The following is a 14,823-nucleotide window of genomic DNA, read 5'->3' as shown; positions in this document are numbered from 1 at the left end:
TTCAGCATCAGTTATCACAACTAGTGAAGGCAGATGTCAGAGCATCCCAAAATGAGTTAATATAGTGAGAAATACGGAATTTACTGAGTAAATTATAAGGCTATACATCAAAAGGACATTCTCCATATTACTGAATAACTCACACATATATGGCAAATAACTTTATTTTTAAATAGGCAAAGAACTACAAGTTCTTAGCCTAGATAGAACATTTTTTTCTGATCGCTGTTAAAGGAAAAATAGCCACTGATAAATTATACCACCTCCAAAACTGCAAGTACCTGAGCAACCCCTGCCATAATAAAATGTAATATGCATACTAATAATAAATTACTATTTTCCAGTTTGTTTAAAAATGTTCTATTGCTTCAAAACACTTAACAACATACGCTTACTCTGCTTCTCACCTCTGCTGCTCAGCACCATTGCACAGGCAACAGAATGGCATCCTTGCACACCCAGACAAGCAAAACAGACATTTTAGGGAGCTGGTCGTAACACAGGTCAAACTATGTCTTGCTACAATGCCCTCACCCCTGCAAAGGCTGATGCAGCTGTACGTACTGTGACCTCTCCTACAGATTACTGCATATATTTCAATTAGCAGCACTGATACAAGATAAGAATAAACCAGTCAGTGTTGTCCTCTGGAGACGACAAAGCAGTACACTCAACAGGAACTGAATGCAAAAGCTTGTGCAAACATGTGGAGGCTAACCAAAGAAACGGGTAATTTGATTATTTCATTTGCACTGCACCTAGATGCACAGACTAGTCATTTTATCTGAGTAACAGAAAGGGAAGCCTATGGACACAATTCCTGGGAATAGCTTTCCACAGAAGCCCCAGTAAAATAAACACAGAATGCCCATCCATGCCAATGGGGCTTGTACAAGAAACTTTTTTCTGTACTGTGCTGCATATTAAAAATGGTTTTTGAGAAGTAACTTCTTTAGAAGATTCTCCTGTGTCACAAGAACAAACCAATATAACAAAAACATAGCAATGGCCAGCTACATGAAACCTCATGAATACATTTTAATGTAGCTGAGAATATAGGTATTAGATCAGTTTATGCATGAGACCTACGTTGTTTGGTGCTGTTAGCTTCACTGGGAATGATACTATCTCCTGCTCCATCCTGGTTCATGTGCTTCCTTTCTCAAATTCAGTGTCTTATCTATTCAGTCATTAACTTTTTCTCATTGTAAATGAACAGCCAATAAATATAAAAAACATGCACGTGTAACTTTCTGGGATAAAAATATATACTACCATAAAATGGAAGAGCAGATTTTCAATGTGCATGAACTGTAAAAAAAAAAAAAATGCAGCATACTGAACCGTCCAAGTGAAACTGACTTTACTCCGTGCAGATCTGCATAGTTTATATGCCCATCCTACAAGCATCAAGGGAATGCATGCAAGAGGCAATTCGAAAATGAAGTTGGTTTAAAGTTCAAAGTCTCTCTTAAGGCTCTCCAGATCATGTAAAGAGAACTGTTCACTTTGCGCTTTGGAAAGAGATTCAAACAGCTTCTGAATCTGTTCCACTTCATTCTTACTGAGAAGTTTCAGCACAAGCTGAAAAGGGGAAAAAATTGTGTGGCATTAGCACTTATAAATAATAAATAGCATTTTCTAAATACCCAGTGATTGCTAGTGCTAGCAAGCATTTTCACTTTTCACTGGTACATTTTCAGAAATATGCTGAAGAAATAGTTGCTTACCTTAAACCTTTCCGCTTTGCTTAGGTAGACAAGGTGCTGATAAACCAGCTCAGGATCCTGGCAAAATGCATCAGATTGCAGAGCTTGGATAAACAGAAGGAAATTATCCCCTTCAAGTTTGTTGCTTAGCAGCATTGGCAAATCTTTTGGTTCAATAATTGCTAAGAGCTCTGCACAGGCAGTGATGTCCTTGCTGGCATTCACAACGTTTATCATCTGGCCAAATTCATAGGCATTTGATGGCTTACAAATTAGCAGCTTTTCTAGAGTTTTCAGTGGCACTGCAGTTTCTCCTTTTGATGCATGGTTATCAACTGAAGCATAGGTCTGAGTTTCCTCTTCTTCACATTCATTCACCTTCACAAGGGATAACCACAAACCCATTTTTACCACACGTGTGCAACATGTAACATTTCATAACTCAACAGAGTCCATTCCATGCAAACCCCAAGGAAATGAACGTAAGCTGTGGAAGAACACAGTAGGAAGTTGTGCCCTGATTTAATACCTCATCATCACCAACAGTAAATGGTTCCAGATTTTTCATTTCATTTTCTCCTGGACCTCCTATACCAAAATGCTCTCTTTAAATTTACTTCTCTATGGCTCCCTTCACACAAGGGAGCTGCTTCTGCGTGATGTGACCCAACAGAGCAGAGCAAACAGCATGAGGATAGGGGAAGGGCCAACTGCATGCAACTGATACACCACCAAGAGGGAGGGTGCCATGTACACAGTCAAGACCCATGCAATCAAACCCACCCTGTTACCTGGCAATGCATGATTGATTATTTATCATCTGGCACACACAGGAAATCAGATAAGTTATGGCAACTTATTACTTTTCATCTATGTGGACACAGGCTGCTTAACATCTTAGCTTAAATCATGTGACAATCATCTGTGTTCTGATATTAGTTGGCATGTGTAAGTCTGCTGGACTCGACAGAGCAGAGATGTTACAGGGGACAGGGAGAAACCCTCATATTAAACAGTATCTTATGCACTGCTGCAGGGATGAAGTAGCAGTACAGCCAAAACCTGATCATCGTAATTTCCTCAGAAGTTCACCATTGCACTAATGGGCTATGAAGGGAGCCACAGAGAGGAAGAAACACTAGTCACCGGGTAGGGCCTTATTCCCTGCTCCCATCCTGCCCAACAGCTGATTGGGATTTCTGCTTTCAACTTCCATACCATACCAATAGCCTGCAGCTCAATAACAGGCACAAAAACCTTCTGCTGAACTCTTTTTTCCCCTTCTGGATCGAGTCCAGGCTATTTTCACATTCCATCAATAGTTGCACTAGTTAGATGTACGTAGACCACAAGACAGATGCTTAGTCTAGCTTATACATTTTTTTTAATATAAATATCCAGCCATTGAAATTCTCACATTCCCCATGTGTTTTTTTTTCTTTTGGGCTGATTTACATTGCCTCTCAGTCATGACAAAATTCAAGATATCTCCATGGTTCAGGGTGCACATACGGAAATTCTGGCCAATTCCCTCTTCTTAATGCAGCCCTCCATGCCACACGGCCTATTGTTCCAGAGTATATCTAACAGATCCAAAAAAGATCCACTTCTAACAATGTATTGACTCCATCTGCAGGAGCATGAATAAAATATAACACATAAATAGAGAGGGTATAAGTATGCTACAATAAAAAGGATTCCCATAATAGGACACTATATTCAGGTGCTCTAGAGTATGATCCACAGCTCTGCACTGATTTGTCCAAAAAGGACCCCCAAAGTACCAGACCTACAGCTCCTAGATCTAGCAACTTGAAAGATGAGTTCATTTTCAAATAGCACTTGGTTGGGACCTATTATCCCAGTTCAGAGTACTTTTTAAACATTTCATATAGTGCTCTGAATCTCGAATGATCCAGGCCCATGTAGTTTTTTAAAAAAAGAATTACGAAATACCTCTTGGATTTTGATTTTTGTCCTTTGCTTTTGCTGGATATTGTCTGTACCTTCACCTTTAGATTTAATCAACTGGGTTGTTTCCTGCAGCTCCTTTTTTGCTTCATCAATACTGGGATCTTTCAGAAGAACTTTCTTCAGATCATCAATACTAGCTTTGTAGTTCTGAAAATTATAAAATGATTGGTCATCAAAACTGAGTTAGTTTGAAATCTCACCATCTTCACAAGTACTCAGAAATGTATGACAGCAGGACTTCAGTAGTAAGAACTGAGACTGAGATTACTTCATTTATGTATCTTTCCTGACAAGAGTGCTGAACTTGTGATATGATTCTGCAAGGAAATTCTTGCATTCTTAGGGATACACCAGTGTGGTGAGAGATGGAGCTCTTATGCAGGCTTCTGGCTGTCATGAATGAGTGAGCAAAACAATGCCTAATGCTCGCTGCAAGGCCCCTGAAAATCTGTAGATTTATAAATATATAGTGCTCAGCCCAGGTCATGGGAAACATGGAGCAGGGCTTACTGAGGGCCTTGACAGTACTTCTTAAGGAATACAGCAGTCTGGAACTGAAAGCACAATAAAAACTGCAGCAATTGTTTACACAAAGAGAACCAGATACAGATTCAGAAAGGATACAGAGCAACCACATGATTTTTATTCCTCCAGTTCTTCTCATGATTGACAGCAAAGTAGAAATAACATGGTTCTTAACGTTATTTTACATTTGTCTAATGTGGGACATATATCCTATAGCTAATGCTGAACAGACCCCCATATAGATTGACAGACACATAGAATGGAGCCAGTTTCAGATAGGGAGTATTCTTCCTATCTGACAGACCTGAAGGACACCCCCTCCCCCCAATGGAAAGGGTGAATTCCCCGAAAGAGAAGAACATAGTCTGTGCTTGCACGGACAACGCAATGAAGTGTTCCTATACAGGGTGGCTGTGGAGAGAGTGCAGCAGCAGGAGTTACTGCTGCCTAAGATGGATGGGCAAAAAAGAGAGAGGGCAGGAGCCTCCATCGCATGTGTCAGGCAGGTGGAGTGGACAGGACAAGTAGAGCTTATGCCACTATGGCAGGCAGGCAGGCAGGAAAGGAGAGGAGAGCAGGAGCTGCTGGGAGAGCCACCGCTGCATGTGACAGGGAGGCAAGCAGGCGGGCTGGGGAACTGGAATTACTCCTCCCCATCACCTCCTCAAGACAGGAGCCATTGGTGACAGTTCTACAAGTGGGTGACCCAGAGAGGTAGGAGGGACAAAAAAAATGGGATTGTTCTTATACAGATTGCATGGTATTTATCCCATGATCAGCTACAGATGCCTTACATTGCTTAGATAATGTGAGGATGGCATTCTTTATCTTCCTGCATTGCACTATGAGGGTAGGCAAGGAATCTGGCACAGCTCAGCAAGACAAAGTTTCTGGATTACCTAGGCAACATGAAGGCCCGATTTCTCCTTCCGTCTCATGATATTGTTGCTTTACTGACTTTCAGTGCCAACGCTATGTAGCCAAATCTGATCAGCTAAACTGCACTGTGGTATCTTACTCAATACACCCTTCAGTTTTCTGCTGCTGGACAAAATCGTTAAAGGCAGCCAGTCCAGTTCATCTCCCAGCTACTGTTTTCTCCTGCTATCACTCTCTTGCAGCCTCTGTAACTCCTCCAAGCTTTCTGGGAATATTCACAAGGGTCACAGAGCCTGTTAACTGCTTCTGGCCTTGCTACTTAGTAAAGTCTTTGTTAAACTACCAAGTTTGGAGTGAGTGACTTCTCTCAAACTTCCCTGCCATATAGAGTACAAGGGCCAGAAGTAACTACTGCTGTCAGCCCCAATTGACCCACTTGGTTTGCATCCAAGCCCCATCCTGGGTGCTCCCAAATTAGCATTAATTATCACGTTCCATTAATTCTTCAAGTAACAGGAACACACATGCTTCCTCACTAAATTGTAGTTAATGGTTTATGCTTAGGGTCTTTTTTTTTAAAACCCTGCTCTTACATTCCATGCCACGCATTATTGCTATTAAACTAAATATCTGTAAGTTAACAACAGCTGGGCTGCTGTTTTTCCTTACCTGTAGTCCTTTGTTTGCTAGAGCTCTCCTATACAGAGCTTTTATATTGGAGTCATCCATCTGAAGAACATGATCACAGTCCTTTCTGGCCTCTTCATATTGGGATAGCTTCAAGTAACAGAGGGCTCTAAAACAGAACAGTCAAAAACAGAGCTGCGTAACAACGCACTGAAACACAGAATCCCAGGGCAGATTCTCACATTATGCTTTTATGCCATGTTAGTTTGATCCTGTTTGGGATCCAACATAGGGATCAACTGGGCTCAGTGTTTACCAGAATAAAAACAATTACACCAGCACAGATCTTTTCTGCAAAAGAATTGCTAATCATCTTATACCCCAGTAAGGATATTTGTATAACAAAAAGCAGCAATACAAGAATCAGCTCTTGCTCACAACCATCAATAGTCTTGGATATAATCTATTTTCTACAAAAATTAAAGGAGTGTTCTTCGTTTTTGTTTTTTTTAAATGAAGCTGGATAGCATGCAAAGTGGGCAGAGTTGTAGGTCTTAACTTACCTGTTAGTGTAGATGGTACATTCCTTAGGATTTAATTCTATACACCCATTGTACTTCCTCAGTGCTTCTTCATATTTACCCTTCTTCACAAATTCATTCCCTTTACTCTTAAGAGTTTTGAACATCTCTTCTGCTTTTTCACCTATTTCCCAAAAATGATAGAAAAATGCCTATTCACTAACAGCAACTTCGCCCTTGCACTGCTTCTGCGGCACTGGGAAAGCAAGAACGGAACACACACACAGTAGAAATCTCTTCATTCCGCACGGGTCTGTTCACACCGTCACATTTTTAACAGGACAATACCTATGGCAAGTTGCACTGGCACTGAAAGCTACTGGACACGCATGTAGTTTCCTACTATCGGCCACGATTAAAACTGGAACTGGAGGTCTTACTGAATGGGATGCGGAAAAGATTTTATCACGAGGCTTTTAATATTTAAATCCAAATAACAGATACGGTCCACGAAAACCGCCTGCACGTTCAAGCACTTCTCTGTACGCAAGGAAGTTTCCCCAACCAATTTCTACTGCTGTCTAAAGCTCCTTGGATTCTGCCCGAGACCACCAGGAGGTCTCCTGACTTTTGGGGACCGGGGAGGTCGTAGGGGCTGCAGAGGACGGAAAGCTGAGAGCCCCCCCCCCCGGTACTCCAGAGATTACACGGGAGCAGCGCTTCAGATAATGTCCAATACTCTAACATGCGTTTGTTTGTTTTACTTCATTCATCTCTCACTTTCCTCCACAACGGGGACCCAAATCGTCCATGGGCCAAGAGCCAAAAATTGACATGGTGATATCAGGTACTTTATGTTTTTATGAAAGGTGTATGGCTATGTATTATGTTTTGATATGATAACCCGTTATGATTGGTAGCTTAAGCTTTTTACGATGTCATCAAGATGGCTAAACCCAATTTTTCCTACCTTTAAAAAAAAATTGATCTATAACATGTGAACCAAGTGACAAATTTCAAACTTTAAAGCACCGTTGGAAAGCTAATAAATTCCCTTACAAATAACTAATACAAATAATGCCTCTAATCCATTACTATTTTTGTGATATAAACAATAAATCGAAGAAAAAGCCCATTTCCCCCCATTTTTATAAGCATTAACAGCACATGGGATTTGCCTAAACCAGACAGTCAAAGTATATTAGACAACTGTAGCAAGACAGTATTGGTTGTTTGTCCTAAACCAGTCTATCAGCATCATGCCGTCTCGGCAACTGTTCAAGATTTCTGTGTGTCTGACCAGGCACTTGATGAAAAAGCTGTAGTAATCATATGGAAGCATCCAGAAAAATTTAAGTGTACTATCATGATTAGAATGGTTATATTTCACACTACATGCACTATTTTGGCCATCATCAATAAACAGTTTCAAGATGCTGGACTCGGGATTTATACATTGAATCAGGCACAAATGCAGAAGGTTCAGTAGCTGGGGTGGTCTCAAGTATAACCTTGCAGTTAGACTTCACAAACTAGTTTATGAAGCACTCGTGGTTAGCATGGCAGGGTTTGCAGTTATGATCGAAGGACATTTTTGGAGAAGAGGCTGTGTATTAGAATGAAATGGTGAACAGCATAAGCAACCTTTGCCAAGATGTACGCATAGCTTCTCTAAAGGAAATCTTTGATATACCACCATGCCCAAAGATTGTAGTGCTCTTTGAAGACTACCATAATTACCTCAGATATGAAAATGGAAACCTGTCAGCATTCTTGGTATCCTATCTGGACATGGTAGAAATTCTCCTGGGCTTAATTAGAGCATCATGAGAAGATGATTAGATGCTTCATTTGGCATGCATCTGGGAAATGATCCCATGATTCTTCACCTATGACAGACTGAATTATGCCCATTACCTTCCATCCTATTATGACCAGATAACCGCTATTCCCCTTGGACATTCACAAGTATTTCATGCAAGGAGGATTTTCAGTGCAGTTAGGATCTAGCAACCCACTTGAGCATATTCCTGTAGACGGGACAATAGAAGAAACAGTTAAAACTAAGGAAGCTGAACTCAAGGCTGACTGAAACCACTTTGGAAATATGGTCCTAGTTGCCCAGTTGCATATGAGAAATGTCTTAGCTCATCCTCTGGGACCCTTGCCTTCGGCACTTGCAAATGGAGATGGATCAATCCAGAAGACTAACAAGGCTGTGCTTGCGTTAGAAAAAAAGTATATCCAGCAGAAAACATACCAGTCCCATCTATCTGCATCACTGAGGGAATTAATTTTGTGCAGAAGATGAAGGACAATTAGAAGATATTCAGACTGCTAGCAGAATCTGTATTCTGTCTTATACTTCACAAAGATACCCATATTGAAAAGACAGATGTTGTTTTTGATGTATGTACAGAAACTTCTATCAAAAATGCTGAAAGGTGGAAGGGAGGGAAAAGTGTTTGTCTGCAGGTGAAGAATATTGTACCAGCTTACAAAATCCAGCAGGTAAAAAGATATCTGTGCAGCTCATCTAACAAGTCTAAGCTCATTAAGTTCTTGGTGCAACAGTGAAGGATGCCTAATAGAGGTGGGCATGGACTGGATAACGGACCTAATTTTCCCACGGATTTACCTTGTTCATCCTTCGCGAACATGTGGGCTGTCTTTTTTTCATGAATGCGCCAAACTTTGGGACGTTCTGTCCATCTGTCCGTTGCCCGTTTAATTTTTTTCGTCTTTCAATTCTTGCTTGCTTAGAGAGAGCATTTTTTTAATCCTTTACCGTGCTTTGGGGGTTCTTTGCTTGAGTTCTTTCAATGCCTCTCTCTCTAAATATTGAGCGCCTCTGGAGGGGCTTTTTTTTTTATCCTTTACCCTGCTTTCGGGTTACTCTTATTTCTTTCCCCTTTCAAATCCTTGGGTTCTTGGGCTCGATTTTTTTTGTTAAACTCTTACTTGCTTTTGGGTTCCTGGTGGGTTCTATTGTGCTCTGACCCCACCCACTCGCAGACCTGCAATGGGTGCAAGGCAGCTTATGGGGCTCTTTGCTTGAGTTCTTCCTTTCTTTTCACTTTCTTCCCACTTTCTTTCCTGGGCTGGCTTTTGAGGTGCCCGGGGGTGCTGCTCTTGGGCTCTGTGAAACACATGCTCTCTGACGACTGGCAGCAAGCTTTGGGGGCTCTTTGCTTGAGTTCTTTCAACGCCTTTCTCTCCTCAAATATTGAGTGCAGACCTGCAATGGGTGCAAGGCAGCTTATGGGGCTCTTTGCTTGAGTTCTTCCTATCTTTTCACTGACCCACATAGGGAAGGGACCTTCTGAATGGGGAACCCATCTCCTTCCCCAAGCGTGGGGAACTGTGCTTCTGAATGGGAGAGCACAAGTTTCCTTCGAAGCTCCCATCCTTCAAGGCTACCTTCAAAATTGGGGAGCCCAAGTCTGCTTCCTTCCCAACACTGCCTTCCCCCACACAAATGTTTCATTCCCTCACAGACATCAAGTTTGGCGAGCACTGCACTGGTTGTGTGTGGGATGCTCTTGGGCTGGGAACCATGCATGCATGACTCCACAACGAGGGTGAGACAAGTCCCTGTGGTTGGGCACCTTCATAGACATCCCACTGTGTCCCCTCTCCTTGCCCAACGTTGGCACATTCAAGAACTACTTCTCTTTTTTGGTAACATCTCATATGCCTCCATTTTGCCGTTTCTTTTCCACTGTCTTCTACTTTTCATCATGACAGCACCACCCTTCTCTTTTCTCATGGCTACCCCGTGGCTGAGGTGTCTTTTGGTGGTGACCACCTATCCTCTAAGTCTCGTTGCCTTGGGGGAGGGAAGCCCCCCAAGAGGGGACTTAGAGTCACCCTCCCTGAAGTTGGGAAGGGCTTTCCTTCTGCCAGCCCCAAGAGGGGACGTGGACACCCCTTTTGTCAGCTGAGCTTTTTCTTGCTGACACTGGAGAAACCACACGTGGGAGATTTCTCTGTGGTGGTGCAACCAAAGCTCTTCTCCATTTTATCCTCACAAGAACCCTCTGAAGTGGGCCACTGTGGTGGAGCCTTCTGCTCCACCAAATCGTTGGGGGGCCCTAAAATAACTGAACTTGGAGTGGAGGGAAACCAAATATTCAATCCCCAAGGTCCAGTGACAAGTAGGACAGCGGCCCAGGTCAGAGCCCTGCCCCTAACCCAAGCAAACAGCCACACGTCACTGAGGTGGGATTCACTGGCCACTGCCCAAAGAGGCTCCCTCTGAATAGGGTAGCATGTCTCCTTCCCCCAAGGTGTGGAAGGCATCCTTTCCATCCCTCCTGTGCCTTCCATTCCAGCAAGGGGCCTTTGAATCGCTACACGGTCTCCTGTTGCGGAGTTGGCTTTCACTCAAGTACATCCATTCATTCCCCATCATGGGGAGTTGGGACTCCCCAACCCCAGGGAGGGCATCTGTTGTTAATGCAGTCCCATGTAGGTGGGTTTTGTGGGCAGCCACCTCTCCTGGACAGGAGCACAAGTCTCCCTCCTTCCACCAAGGGCAGGTAAGGGTCAGTCAGAATAGGGGAGGGGAAGTTGTTGTTTGTCTAAGTCTTTGGAAAAGTAATAATTGAAGAGTGTTACATGAAAACCTTTGGGGGGAAAAGTCTACTAAAGTGAAAATCTGTGGGGAAAACAAGGCCTACTGAATCTAACCGGTTCTCGAACTGGGACGGTCCATTTAAAAGTTCGTGGTTCGTGGTCCGTGAAAGTACATGGACCACAAACCAGTGGTCTGTGGCCAACTCCTGGTCCATGCCCATCTCCAATGCCTAACATGAAGAAGTAAGAAGAGAAAACACTGTATGCAACAACTGATGAGGCCTGTTTCAAGATTGCGAAGTATCACTGGGAAGAAGCATGGGAGCTGAGGTCGACATAAGAAGTAGCTGACACTAGGATGTTGCTGCATGCATTACATATAGCAAAGGATGGGACGAAATCTATTGTTGCTGTTTTGGAAGACACAGATGTACTCACACCAGGTCTTGGATTTGCAAGTGAAATACCATGCCCCATATTTGGTAAATGTTGAACAAAATGCCACACAAGATTGACTGACATAAGCAGAATGTGTCTGTTACCTTGACTGAACTACATACATTCACTGGCTGTGAAACTGTGAGTGCTTTTGTAAGTCAACTCCCCTGAAACTATTAAGAAAAGTCAAGAACTACCAGGATACATTCAGTCTACTAAGGAAGACAATGGTTATCTCCAGGGATGTGCACCCTCAAAAGATTTGGGTTTCCCACTTTGAGTTTACTTAAAGTGGGAAGAAAATTTGGGAAAATATGGACATTTAAACCACTTCAGGATTATTAGGGAAGATTTGGCTAATGTTTCCAATGGGAAATGCCGCTCCAGGCTATCTGGGGGGAGCATTTTCTTCCCCAATAAGCCCAAATTTGCAGGCTACCCTATCCTAACCCTCCTCTCATGATCTCCCAAGTTTCAGAAAGATTGAATTTCGGGGGCCCATTTTACAGCCCCCCAAAGGAGGTGCCCCTATTCACTGCTGATCTCCATTATTTCCTATGGGGAAAATTGGCAGGGGGAGGTTTCTAGGCGGCTGTGGGTGGCATTTTGCAAGCGAAATACACCAAATTTGCAGGGAACCTACTCCTACCTATCTTCTCAAGACTCTCCCATGTTTAAGGGAGATTGGACTTTGGGGGGCCAAGTTATGGCATGGCCCCCCAAAGAGTATGTTATGGTCTTTGGGGGGCCATATTGTTATGGCCCCCCAAAGAGCATGCCCCTATCCACCACCAATTTCCATTATTTCCTATGGGGAAAACTAGGAGGCTTTCTAGGTGGCTGGGGATGGATCCAGAGGAGTTAGCTGTGTTAGTCTGCAGTAGCAAAATAGAGAAGAGTCCAATAGCATCTTTAAGACTAATCAACTTTACTGTAGCATAACCTTTCGAGAACCACAGTTCTCTTCATCAGATGCACCTGACGAAGAGAACTGTGGTTCTCGAAAGCTTATGCTACAGTAAAGTTGGTTAGTTTTAAAGGTGCTACTGGACTCTTTTCTAGGTGGCTGGGGATGGCATTTTGCAATCAAAATGCACCAAATTAGCAGAGGACTTCCTCCTATCTGTTTTCTCAAGAGCTCCCAAGTTTCAGGGAGATTGGATTTCGGGGGGCCATGTCATGCCCCTCCAAAGAAGGTGCTCCTAAATTTTTCTTAGTGTGATTCTCTGGTGTGAAGATTGGTCCTCATAGGGAACAATCGAGATTGGCGGTGCATGGGGCACCTTCTTTCAGGGGCCATAACATGGCCCCCTGAAGGCCAATTTCCATGAAACTTGGGGGAGGGCGGTCTTGGGAGGACACGTAAGTCCCCTGCAAATTTGGTGCATTTTGCTTGCAAAATGCCACCCCCAGCTACCTAGAAAGCCATCTAGCAGTGGAAGCACTGTTTCCTCTTGGCGTTCCTTAGGAACGGAAAGACTGCTTCTGCACTATCCGAAGCTTAACGAAGCATTCCAGTAAGTTTTGCTTCGACATTCCCAAATTGCTTCAGCAATGCTGAGGCTGATTCAGGAATAGCAAAACATCCCAAATTGGGCCCAATCTGGGTTAAAAACCAGGATCTGGAACCCGAAGTGCACATCCCTAGTTATCTCTACAGAGCTGTTTGAGAAGTAACAGCAATTCATTTGTCAAAGGTATATTCCAAATACCTGCACTACTTGTCTAAAGGGACTATGCTATGAACCCTTTAATGCCACGAGTGGAGAGATTGAGTCCAGCCAGCTTCCAACTTGCAAAGACTGCCTATTCACGCACTCACAGCCAACTTCCGGGCAGAAATTGAGACACAGTTTGAAAAGCTAGCCAAATGCACCTATCTCAAAAGATTATATATGGATGATAGACAGATATGGCAAACTTGTCAACTGGATGCATGAACCACCTGCACCAACTGCAATTTTGAAGATGATATCATGCAAGTGTGTTCTTTCCTGTCAACTGCCAAACTGTTCATGCCTATCCTACAGACTTACTTGCATTGCTATGTGTAAATTACAGACATGTAGCAGCCAGAAAAAAACAGATATGGATTTTGCAGTTGAACTCGAGGACTCAGAAGATTTAAAAATAAAAACATATGCATTTTGAACATTTACTGAACTAACAAAATTAAAAGACGTTTCTTTACAGTAACAAAGTTACCTATTATACCGTTACCTTGGATAAAAATCTCGTAACACATGGATCAGTTCTCATGTACCTAACTGGGTATATCAAAATGAATTTCCTTATGCTATGGCTCATTGGAAAGGCAAAAGACTAAGCTACAATTGTCTAATATACTTTAGAAAAGGTAGAGAAAACTGGCTTTGGTCATATTGATGACACCATAATAACAACTGTGCTTATAACAACAACAACAACAACGCTCATATACTGCTCTTCTAGACAGATTAGTGCCTCACCCAGAGCAGTGAACAAGTTAGTGTTATTATTATCCCCACAATACTGCTGGGGAGCTGGGGCTCCCCAAGGCCACCTACAGAGCTCATGGCAGTAGTGGGATTTGAACCAGCGGAGTGCTGATTTGCAGCTGAACCACTTAACCACTGTGCTACAACCACTCCCAATGTTTAAGCTACCAATCCGAACAGGTTACATCATCAAAACATAAAATACTTAGAAAAACAAAGAAGTTTTGCACCTTACCTGATAATGGCATCTGATGTGACCCATAGACTAAAAACGGGGTACATCATTCTCTTCTCCATTTTATCCTCACAACCACCCTATGAGATAGGATAGGCTGAAGTGACTGGCCCAAGGTCACCCACTGAGCTTCCATGGCAGAATGCGGATTCAAACCGGAGTTTCCCAGATCCTAGACTGGCACTCTAACCAGATGGTTCTCTTAGTACTGTTAATAATGATAAATTATTATCACTATTCAGCTATACTATTCATACACACTGGAATACATTAAACATACTAGAAATCTGTGGTTTTTGTTCTTCATGCCTAGGTGCCATTTTGTTTTCCGTTGTCTCTGAAACAAAGTTTCCTCCATCCCACCGGTGTAACTGAGCAGAAACAGGAACAACAGGTATTGGGGATAGCTTCTCTCTCCAACTTGGACCATCTTGGTCTATTAATGTTCTTGTTATCCTAGAGAGAGACACAAGTTTTTCCAAAGATATGAATTACTTCTTTTAAAAGATCTTTGATAAATTATTTATGTAATTATTCCCAAAGTAGACAAATTAAAATAACAAGATTTAATTTAAAGCAGCAGTTTCAAGTTTTTAAAGGACTTGTTATGGTATTTTATTTATCAAACGCATATCCCATTCTTCAAAAATACCCTCACACTTACACTCTTTAGACTGTTTACACACAATGGATTTTTTCTGTGGTGGTGGTCAATGTTGCTGGTGCTCAATTTGCACTTACCATAGATTCCACACAGTACAGGGTAATCCACTACCCCCCTCCCTGCTGTTAGCTGTGATTTTCCTTTTTTACACCAGATGAGTACGCGCAAGTGCACACATGCACATCACACACACACA

At 42.6% G+C, this 14,823-nt stretch overlaps 1 protein-coding gene across 1 annotated transcript in view; it reads right to left on the bottom strand.

Annotated features, from left to right (window-relative positions):
* Positions 1 to 148: 148 nt before the first annotated feature.
* The window catches only part of SPAG1 (sperm associated antigen 1), a 44,005-nt gene continuing 29,330 nt past the window's right edge, over positions 149 to 14,823 (bottom strand). The window contains exons 14-19 of the mRNA XM_054985248.1: positions 14,244 to 14,419; positions 6,278 to 6,419; positions 5,757 to 5,883; positions 3,666 to 3,830; positions 1,731 to 2,087; positions 149 to 1,584 (exon numbers count right to left, since the gene is read on the bottom strand). Coding sequence (XP_054841223.1) covers positions 1,453 to 1,584; positions 1,731 to 2,087; positions 3,666 to 3,830; positions 5,757 to 5,883; positions 6,278 to 6,419; positions 14,244 to 14,419 — 1,099 coding nt within the window. The 3' untranslated portion in view covers positions 149 to 1,452. The remainder of the gene's footprint in view (positions 1,585 to 1,730; positions 2,088 to 3,665; positions 3,831 to 5,756; positions 5,884 to 6,277; positions 6,420 to 14,243; positions 14,420 to 14,823) is intronic.

The sequence above is a fragment of the Eublepharis macularius genome, chromosome 7 (assembly GCF_028583425.1).
Source record: "Eublepharis macularius isolate TG4126 chromosome 7, MPM_Emac_v1.0, whole genome shotgun sequence".
NCBI lineage: Eukaryota > Metazoa > Chordata > Lepidosauria > Squamata > Eublepharidae > Eublepharis > Eublepharis macularius.
Note: the sequence above shows the minus strand (reverse complement) of the source record. Positions and strands in the feature narration are given on the sequence as shown.